We start from the raw sequence: 11,089 nt of genomic DNA on the forward strand, positions 1-11,089 counted from the left end.
TGAAAACAAAGTTTTATACACGACATTAACACATCATATTTCAAAGTTCTATTTAATACCACAATCATCACTTTAGTGAAAACCTCAAAATTTTACAAACAACAATAGAAAAAAGAAAACAATTTTCTTTTTACTTACTTGACCTTTACACAGACAGCACATGACAATGTTTCTTTTTTTTTTCATACAAATCATTAGCTAACGCTAGAATCCCACTTCTTTTTTTAATGGCATAAAAGAGGAATGACTATCTTAAAACACACACTCTCTCAGTCAGTGGGATCTATCTATCAATACCTTTCTCTGCTTCTGCTAACTGATCTCCATAATCTTCTAACAAGCAATCACAAATCTCCAGCAACTGATCTGCCAAAGGCGGTATCCCTGGGTTACGCCCATTGTTGTTATAAAGATGAGCATTGAGCTGGATCTGCCACACATCGTGTCTAAACTGCTCGTGGTTTCTGTACTCTATCTTCCGTACCTTATCCCTGATTGTCGACAGATCCATCGGGCGTTTCACTATATCAAAATAGTCTGGAGCATCCTTCTTCGAAACCGGTTTCAAGAAGAGCCCTGACACTTCTTCTTTGAGTCTTAGTGTGTCCACAATGGTTTCCAAGATGTTTGCTAGCCCAACCTGTTTGTATAGACGGAGAGAACAGACAGAGATGAGTTGAAGCTTAATATGTAACGCACATGATTTGCAAAGAGAAGTTTTACCTCTCCTTTTTTGCGTCTTTTAGGTTGAGGTGCATAATCCGCACCATTCACTTCAAAGTCGGACACATACCGGCTTCTAACGTTCCGGCCTCTTCTATCGTTGTTGTTTCTTCGAGGAGGATAATCTTCTAGATACCCTTCTACTAGTTCGGGTTGCATCTTCTTTTTCTTCTTTTTATTCTTCGCTTTTTGTCGTTCCTCTTCCTCCCTCTCACTCCGTAGTACCTCTTCGTATCTCCTGATCTCAGCTATCTCGTTGGGTTCTTCTGTTACATTCATATCATCATAATCTCTTCTCCTGCTTATCTCCTCTTCTTCCCACCACACTCTGTCTTCTTTTGGTCTCCGCTCTAGAGAGTTCTCTGCTACTCTGAAGCTCTGCTGCCTCTGAAAACCCGTCAGTTCTGCCATTCTTTTTGTTTTCCGGGACTCGAACCGTGGACTCTCTTCAAGACTACTCATGTCATGATCAGTTATCTCTTTCGAACGTTTTATTACAAGTTTCTTCTGAGGCTGCTCTCTTTCTGTAGGCGGTCGTATCACCAGGTGAGGCCTACGAGATTCAGCTTGATCTCTATCCATGCTTGAAGATGGCTGCAGAATAGATATAGTGTGCCTGCTTGAGGCAGCTTGATTTCCAGAGACGCAAGGCTTGTGAGATTCGCTCTCCCCTCTCTCTCTGCTATATGTAGGCAAAGGTCTGTCAGATTCAACATTCGATTCTTTAGGTTTTGCCTTGCTTGAAATCTTGAGTTTGCTGATCTTAGATGTGGTCTTGGTCCCAGTGTCTATGTCCGACACTGCTGCTTGCTCAGAACTTCCTGGAGCTTCTAAACCAGGTGTATCTGACATCGCTCCAGCAGGGATACCATATCTAAACTTCAGAGGGAGACCCCCAGTTTTGGAAGTGGAACTATCTCCCTTGGGAGTTGCATCTACGGTGACTTTTATTGCACTTTTCGGCGCAGCCTTGGTGCTCTTGATAGGTTTAATCTTGGCCTGACCTGATAGTTCTGAAGTACTCGGTTTTCCCACGGACTTCTCCATATCTACACCTTCGGGTTGTGGATCTGTATTTTCTCTGTATCTTGGGCAGTGTTTATTGGTTCTCATGTGCCCATACTGTCCATGAAAATAAATAATCAAACACTCCTATCAAACAAGCAAAGTTTAGATTCATAATCTAGTCACAAATAAACAGATATACCTGACCACAGGCTCCACAAACAAAATTCTCTCTGGCCGATTTCTTTTCCTTGAATACCTTAGACCACGAGAACAGGCAAAACTTCAGAATTGACCATAAAACTATTAGAATAAATTTAACTATACTGTAGATTGTTATACTCATTTAATTGTACCTTTAGATTTTCGTTAAGTATTTTGACTTTCTTAAGCGGGCCCAAAGAATTGCCATTGTCTTTAACCTGTTTACCTTTGGGGGTCTTAATAATAGGGCTATCAACCTGCCACTGGAGGGGAAAATAAAAGTTGTCAACACATGCAATCCCTCAAGTTGACAATCAGAAAAAGGCAAGAGTCAAACTTGTACTGACATTTCTGGTGTCTCTGATGGTGCTCTCATTTACTAAGAAAGATGCATCAGGTTGGGTGGCGATAGGATTCTCGTCAATGAAAGTGGCCTTTCTTACAGGCTCTGCAATTTGAAAACCTATACTGGGACGTGGAGGAGGAAAGGACCCCATTCCTTCTCCCACAGCTTTGATCTTCTTCTTTTTCTTCTTCTGGTCCTCATCTAATTAAATTAACAAAGTCAGTGATGCGCCGACAAAAAGTTCTTTAGCTAATAGCACAAATGCCACACACGTACCTTGCATCAGTAATCTGCATAACTCCGCATATTCAGTAGCTTCATCTTCAATTTCTTCGTCAGTCTCAACTTGAGATGGCCTTCGTCTCATCTTGAGACCCTTAACTCCGTCCAACTTGTCATTCTTAGACATGTTAGATTCTTCCCCCTCCCCACCTTCCTCAGCATCAAGCAGGTTTTCCAGATCTCCGGCAAAGGAGTCCAAATCACTGTTGGCCTCATTTTCACTTTCATTCTCATCACCATCATAAGCAGAAAGGGAAGAAAGTTGCTTATCCCAAATCTCCTGACACTTTTCTCGAGCCTGCTGTTGCATCTGCAGGAAAGACATTCTCTGCCCACGGGCATACTTGCCTATAGTTGTAGGGTCAACCTTAACACCAGATGCCGCCTGCTCACTTGATAGCTTCCGTATCATAGCTATACGGTGCCATCGAGTTTGCTTAGCAATTATCTCATCAGGAACATTGAATTTGATAAGAACCTATAAAGAGATCATCCAAACCAAATCTTAATTAAGACTTTCACTGGCTTTACATTATAGAAGAAAATTGAAACTTGTAAGAATGATGTCCTTTTAAGGTTCCTAGACATCTGAAATAAAGAAGTATACCTCTCGAGCTGCTTCCATGCTTAATCTGCGAAGATCAGCATCTGTACCAGTGACAGTTGGGGCTCCACGACCAGCTGCTGCCTTTTTCTTCATATGCCCGGCCGCAGCTGGTGCTTTTGGTGCAGCTTTGACAAAGCTGAATCCTAGACCCCGTCCAGATGGATCGCCAACCCCAGTAATTTCCAAACGCTCTATATTTGCTCTATCCTACTCAAACCGACAAATGAAAACCAGATATGTGAGCATCGGAAAGGTAAAACTGAAGCATGAGCAAGGACTGATCAGAAGCATCAAATCCAATTCCACTGACTAGATTCGGAAACACTTTTCACAAAACTAGTGTACATGGAGCTGAAATAGATTCTAGTGTTGAAATGAATGTACTAATAATGTCTCAGCCCTGGCATATATATAAAAACCACGTCTTTACGGATTAGGGATGACTCAACCGTAACTCCTATGTTCCTAACATAATATATATATATAAGAACTCACTGGCTATGTAAGCCTTAACATAGATAAGTGATGTTTACCTGATTTGTACAAGCAACAAAATTACTGCTCAGATTCCATGGCGTTATCTGCAACTCCCTCTCAATATGTGATGCAGCGGCGAGAGCAATAGCTTCGTCTGGGAGCTGAGTCAATGCAGCTGATATGCTGGCAGGTAATGTAAACCGGGTGATCCCTAAATGTTTGAGCCGGTACAGCCCAGCTAACATACTCTCGTAGGAACACACCTAGGCCAACAAAATATAGAAAACCATGCATCTTAAAGAGTATATTTCCGGTAATAGCAATCAAAAGCTCATTAACTGCAATTCCGAATAGTGGAAAGCAGACGGGGCATATTTCAACCATGAAAAGAACTTAAAGGGAAAACTAACATGCTCTGGTGCCACCAGCTTTTTAAGTTCATTCTCAGGTGGAACTTGAAAATCAGGTCTCTTGTACCAACAAGGCTGGCCATTTTTATCCCTCTGCATTTTGTACATTTATGTAAGGCGTAAGTATGATACTATGATACAAAGCATGATTAAGCAAAAAAAAAAAAACAGAGAGAGCGTAAGCGTGCAACTATAGATGCTACTTATGCAGAAGTGAGAATTTGATAATATACCTTCAAACCGGCACAAAGTTTCATGTTCCTTCTGACAACTGCATCTGTTAAGTTAGAAAATAAAAAGGACAGCTCATCTGCAGCAATTGAGTGGCTCTTCATAAACTCCCGGTACACATAAACCAACATCCTGTTCACCAAATAAGTCTGTAGATTCTTTGATCCAGGAGACATTACTTCCATGCGAGGTTCCTGGGAAAAAAATAAACTGAGCATGCCGACTTTATGAAATCAAAAAAAAAAATAAGCTGCAGTATGTCACAATTAATTATAATGCAGGTGGAACTCATAACCAGACTAAAATGAGCATCTCAGATTTAAACACTAACGCCAAAGTACCAACGAAAGTAGCAAAGGTAAAAGCGGTAACGTAAAAGATAATAGAATTTAATACACCCAGGCTACTAAGCTCCTCTATTGCGCTACTAAATCACAAGCATGAAACATACAAACTTATTTTTCTAATTTTCTGTGTATATATATAGACATGCACTGAGACCTTCCTTGGACAAAAAATCTAAGAGACAATTCTTGCGAAAGACAAACCTGTTGTCCGACAACAGCTATCTTGTCAATACGCCTTAGAGAGAGCTTCCCTTTTGGAGACCGGACCAGCAAATAATCTGTTGACTGCAATCTATGCGGAAAAACAGGTGCTTTATACATGTTTGTTTCAACAGATGACTGACAGCAACCAGGCTGTATCTCCCCAAGGAAAGGGGATTTGTCTCCAGGTTCCAGAATCATCACATTCCCTAAGGTGTCACTTTGATTGCGCAACAAGTTCCCACGTTGATCCTCTGAGGATGACTTCTGATAATATGTACACAAATTTGCACCCATTCCTGCATTGCTGAGCATCAACGGCCTCTCCTCGCAATACCTACACAGATCAATTAAAAGAAACGGTGACTTCTAATACGAGTCTTTTCCTGCTGACAGACAGGTGAAATTATCTACAAGAGCAAAACGAAATCTTCTTACTCCAACAAAAAAACATGGCCATCTTTAGTAGATAAATCAGCCTTCCTCTTGAATGCCCCAGGAGGTCTCAAAGCTTTATTTTCGCCAGGCAGCTTTTGTGCCAATGGCCACAGATGTACTTTGGTACGCACAAGATGTACCAAAGAATTTGGTTGAACATTTTGTACAGCAAGAGAGTTTTCATCCTCAAGTTCCTTTCCCATATAAAACATTTTGACTGCTTCAGTTTCCTTAAAATCTGCAAAACAGGTAGAAATTGAGCACCAAGACTTGTCAGTGAAACCAATAGAATATTGTGTTCTTCAATTAGAATTCACGCCATAATGCGGCAGACAAAAAAAAAACAACCTAGCTTTTTAGAAGCCTTCGCTTTTAACGAAGAGACAGATTCCTCTATTCCAACGTGTAGCTTGCTTCCTTTACCCCCCAGGCTCTTGATTACAATTTTCATGGATCCTCCTCGGGAGGGTAACTTTCCTTGCTGCTTGATGGCTAGCTCATTGTCATGTGGATACCACACAGCTTTGGGCCGGTGAAAATTTGCTATGTCTTTACTGTAATGAGTTAACACAAAACAATTTAACAGACACTAAAAATAGATGTAAAAACATCCAATCTTCAAACTTTTAAGAATCCAAAATTAGAGTGACCACTTACTTGCTCAATCTGTTCTTCATTGTCTGCAATTTAATTGCTGGTGCCGAATGAAAAACTCTCAAACTATGAACACCGGATTTATTAGTGTTTGCTTGCAGCTGCTGAGAGCTTTTCCCGTTCATATAGAATTTGTCATTAGAAATATTAAATTGCCAGCCAGAGTTTGATTCACAGCCTTCCTGAAGGCTTTCATCATTGAATTTTGAAGACCGGGATACAATCATAGCTCCAGCATGAAGTTGAAGATTTTTGGTTTCCTCGTTATCCAAAATTTCGAAGACCATTTGCTCATCTTGAAGATCAAAAATTAGTTGAGACCTGCTCAACTCTTTATCTGATTCCCATATTATACGATCTAACCATGCCTCATCCCCCATATCCCTCTCTTGCAAAGCAAGTTTGCTGAAGCGAGATTTGCTTTCAGGTCGCTTCATATTCTCCAATCCAGTAATGTCGTTTTCACTAAGATGATCCTCATCCGACTTGGATTCTAGCCTTAGCAGTTGTGGATGATGTCGACGATTGTTAGTGGACTCGCTTCCAGAGTGGGAACCTCGTGAGCCAAAAGACTCCAATAGATTGGCAGAAAAAGACACAAGCATATTCTTTTCAGCTTGAGCTTGCTCTCTAGAGGTCATCACATTCAAGCTTTCTTGTTCAGTCTCTGAATTTGTTCCTTGAACCAGCATACCCAGTGACTCAAGTCTAGATTCGAAGCTATCCCCAGAATTATCACTAGTTTCAGGAGAATTTTCCCAAAGAATTTGATGTTCCCACTCATGCTGGTAGAGAGGAAAAACTTCCATTGATAACTGAGACTGGCACAGAGAGGAATCGTCTTCTATTACGTCCGGCTTTAACAGTTCACCCATGATACATGAATCCCTTCCTAGCTTGGAGAATTCTCTTGATTCAGGTGTGATACCTCCAATTGTGCCAGATTTTACCAGCTGTAAGCCCTCGCTCATTGGAAAGGGAATATCTAGCTGAATCAAATCAGCTTGGTTTGCATCAGCATCGATCCCACCATGGCTCTTCAGGAGTATCTCCTCATCATCTTCAACAAGCTCAGAGATATCCATTGATTTGTATTTATCTGTACGGAATAAGGCTATGATGTAACAGTTCCACTTTCACATGAAGTTGCTTAGAAAAAAAAAGAGAAAAAGATGTAAAACATATTTTCAATGGCACCAACTACATAGATCTAGTACATGATCGGCAAGAAGAGAGTGAGACACATAAGAGTAACAGTGATTGAGAGGTAAATACTATTAACATCTGGAGAATTTTATTTGATGTTGCAAATTTAAAACTTAGTAGGGTTTGATAAGATATTAAATACGAAGAACATTTCAGATCGCATACCTCTATTATACGAAGCATATCTATTTTCTCTCTTGTCCCGTTTCTGTGGTGGCTCATGGATAGCAAATATCTCGGAGAATTGTAATATGACCATACCATCTTCCATATATAAAGTAGGCAATGCGGTGGCGCCTTTCTCATCCAATGCACCTTCCAATAACTCATCAACCTCCTCCTGAATGTTTTGATGAGATCACTAACAGAACAAAATCATCCCACAGCAGAAAATAGATACGTTGTTTCAGAAACAATTTCCCTTTTGGGGATGTGGGGGGACTGACCTCCTGGGCACCGTTTGTGTCCATATGATCCTCGCTTTCAAAGATTCTAGCCTCCTTTTCATACTCCAAGGTCTTGTCTTCCTTGGCGACAACTGCAAAGCAATATTATTCTGTCTCATATCCAGTAGCTCAAGAGGGATATTAACAGAAGATTTCTAATTGCAAACCTGGTTCGCTCTCTTCAGTCTCAAGAGCTTTTTCAACTAGGGCATGCTCCTCCTCTTGTCCTTCTTCTTCCTCATCATAATCATCATCATCAAACACAGATGCTCTAGAACTTAGACTACCCAAAGCAACTGGAGTGGAAAAATATTCCTTTTTGGGCAGCAGATGATCTTCCTCACTAACTACTTGAACTTCGGGCCCATCATACTGTTCATCAATATCCTCATAATCAACAGCATCCTCAGCTTTTCTATCATAATCTACACAGCATATCATCACAGTCAGTGAAGCTGATGACCAGGACTTGTTAGTAGATAGTATCAGTATGTAACTGCTATGCGCAGGGCTCGTTGCATATTTAGAAGATCTCAAACATAGGCCGTAAAATAACTATATATGATTTACGCAGATTAATATGCACCACCTTGCTCAGCTGGATCACTTGTACGATCAGATTTTGCCAATAACTGTTGAGTTTAGAATCCCCAATTTTTGGCATCCCAGTAGAGCAAAAAAAAGTGATTAAAAATCACATAAAAAACACTGACTTTAAAGAAACAAAATATTAGAGAGTGCGTAGAATGTTACATTAATATCTGGTAGAGATGAACCCAGCTTATCTGCCAATGCAGAAAGATGTTCTTTGGCGTCCTGTAAAAATTTGAAACGTTTTATCATTGGCACCAGCCAGCTAATAAAGTAGATATCTTAAATTCAAGAAAGCAGAGAGATAACCTCATCAAGGTAATCAGCATCCAAGTCGCCAGAGTTATCAACATTTCCAAAGATAAAGCCCAGGTTAAAACCCCTGTTGCTGTCATCATATTCCTCCTCGTCATCTGCAAAGGACAACATATAGATGAACCCAGCTCAGCTGCCAAGGTATCATTATGACCCGCTTCTTCTCTCTATCATCTAGTAAGGCTGCAGTCCCTAGCCTCTCTCTAATAAAACTATCATTTCCCATCTATTCATCAATTACAATCCCACAAACCCTCTTCCAATTTATAAAGAATCCTAAATATATGTCCAGGGATCACAAAAGGCTACTCATTTCCACTTGAAGAAGCTAAACCCAAAATTAAAAAACCGTCATGAGCCGACCTAAAAAGGCACCGAACTTGCATGTTCCAAAAGCTAGAGAAAGGACCTGTCTAGTTTGAGATATTGTACTAATCCAAAATTCGACAAGTAAGCAACAAACTTCGGTAAATAAATAAAAAGGCTTCAATCCTTTGCAGTTGAAGAAGCTAAGATTGAAAACCCTAAGAGTCATGAGGCGATTTAAAAGGTCTCCGCGTAGATAATTGAGAAAGCAAAAGCTTAGAGGATTACCTGACGAAGACTCGTTATGGGACCCGTTGGATTCAGCCATGCCAAAGCTTCAATTTTGCAATGGTAGAGAAATCGGGGGGGAGAGAGACGGCAAGGCAACGAGCTTCCTTCCCAGATCCGTCCGTAAACATTTATAAAAAAAAGATGCTGAAATATCCTCCTCTTATAAATCCTTTTTTTTTTCTATTTTTCTTGTTTTTAACTAAAACACCTGAAAAATACAATCTTACCCTTTAAAATCTTACCTTTTAAAGCATCTCCAATCCATAACATTATTATAGTGTCAAAAACACACTATTTTAGTGTAATTTCAACACTAAAAAAAAGTTCTTCTCCAACCATAACACCAAATTTCACCCTAAAAACTATTTTATAATATTATATGTATTTATAGTTTTATTTATCATTTATTTAATTGTCCATTTTATTAATAAATTAAGTGAATAGTGTTTTAGTAAGATAAATAGTAATTTAATGTGGTGAACAGTATCACACCAAATTTGGTGTGAAATTATACTGTTGCACTAAAATAGTGTGATTTTTAGTGTTGGGTTAGAAAATGTTTTAGTGTTAAAATCACACTAAAATAGTGTTTTGGAGTTGGGTTGGAGATGACCTTATAAAACTTAATATTTGTTTAGTACCCACCCACCCAATCAAAATCTGGATTCACCTATTTTTAACCTAAAGAAAATAATTTCATTTCCATTCTAACTACTATTGGTAAAGAATATGTGAATCCAGATTTCCATCCTCCAAACACAAAGATTTTATAAAGAATATGGATTACAGTCAAACTAGGCTAGACTAAGAACAAAGTAGAAGGCGAGGTCGAAGTGATGAGTAGAGAGCTCATGATTGATGGGTTTTAGAAATGTGAGTGTTTTAAGATGTGTGTGTCTCTAGTTGTTCCTCGTCTCCTCTTTATAATTGTGTTCTTCTCTATTCCAATTTGTTCTCTTTCAGCTAATAACATGATGTCGAAGATTTTGGAATCCCTCTTGACTCAGTCGAATCATAGATTCTTCTTTCTGTCAGCTCGAACTCGATCTCCTCGACTAATTCTTTATCTTTGATGCCCATTATCTCCTTCGATAAAATCTAGCGTGCGGTTAATGGACCAAAAAATTGTTCCCCAGCCCTTTTAGTTATGGTGGAAAATCTAAAGGGTTAATTAATATTCGGGTTCGTCAACTAGAAAATCAATTCACTGATCTCGCGACGATCGAGGTATGTCATGGACGGCTCGAAAGCAACGCTTCGTGTTGATTGGCATGTGTTGCATTAGACACCCCTGATAGTTTTTTCCTCCTATCATCTCGAACTCGATCTCCTCAACTCATTGTTTCTCTTTCATGCCCATTCTCTCATTGGATCAAATCAAGCGTGCATTTATTGGGCCCAAATATTGTCCCAACCCTTTTAGTTATGTTGGAGAATCTAAAGGGTTAATTGATATTCAGGTTCATCAACTAGAAAATCAATTCACTGATCTTGGGAAGATCGAGATATGTCATGGACGGCTTGAAAGCAACGGTTCGTACTGATATGATTGTCACTTCATTATCATATGGTCGACAATACATAGGGAACAAAGGAGATCATGATTACTTTCTCGAAAACCGCTATTGAACAGTTAATCTGATTCTTTATAAATTGGCTCACTCTCTCCTTCTCTCTTCTAATCCTTCTTCTTTTCTTTTCTTTGCTTCTTTGTTTCTCTCTTTTGTTTATTCCGAAAGCTTTTTATGTTTTGTCTTTCTAGATTTGTATTCTGATTTGACGGCTAAAGTGAATTTCGGCTCTCACTTTGGATATATTATAGAGGGTGAGCATCTTGATGGTCTTTATGATGATTGGACAGATGAATATGACGTTGAGACCTCACTCCCTCTTGATGACGAAACTCATGAATGCGTCATATCGGGATATTGCTTACTTCAAGGAATGCGTCCTCATCTTACCTATTCCGTTGTATATTCTTCAAACTCTAGCTCAGCTCAGAATGTCTT

At 39.5% G+C, this 11,089-nt stretch overlaps 1 protein-coding gene across 2 annotated transcripts; it reads right to left on the reverse strand.

The window, feature by feature from the left end:
• LOC106311585 (transcription initiation factor TFIID subunit 1) lies at positions 1-9,117 on the reverse strand. 2 transcript variants are annotated; one of them, XM_013748808.1, is made up of 21 exons: positions 9,078-9,117; positions 8,478-8,581; positions 8,331-8,393; positions 8,167-8,209; positions 7,745-8,002; positions 7,578-7,669; positions 7,297-7,471; positions 5,929-7,024; positions 5,620-5,825; positions 5,272-5,509; positions 4,834-5,170; positions 4,288-4,479; positions 4,055-4,147; positions 3,701-3,907; positions 3,168-3,374; positions 2,555-3,038; positions 2,280-2,479; positions 2,085-2,195; positions 1,931-1,987; positions 724-1,845; positions 1-640 (listed from the first exon to the last, which is right to left on the reverse strand). In XM_013748808.1, the coding sequence occupies exons 1-21, from the start codon at positions 9,115-9,117 to the stop codon at positions 284-286; spliced, it is 5,682 nt and encodes a 1,893-aa protein (XP_013604262.1). In that variant the 3' UTR covers positions 1-283. The 2 variants fall into 2 exon arrangements, with proteins under 2 accessions (XP_013604262.1, XP_013604263.1); XM_013748809.1 differs by lacking the exons at positions 7,745-8,002; positions 8,167-8,209; positions 8,331-8,393; positions 8,478-8,581; positions 9,078-9,117 and having other exon boundaries at positions 7,297-7,492.
• Between the last annotated feature and the right edge of the window lie 1,972 nt (positions 9,118-11,089).

The sequence above is a fragment of the Brassica oleracea genome, chromosome C8, assembly GCF_000695525.1.
Source record: "Brassica oleracea var. oleracea cultivar TO1000 chromosome C8, BOL, whole genome shotgun sequence".
NCBI classification, from domain to species: domain Eukaryota; kingdom Viridiplantae; phylum Streptophyta; class Magnoliopsida; order Brassicales; family Brassicaceae; genus Brassica; species Brassica oleracea.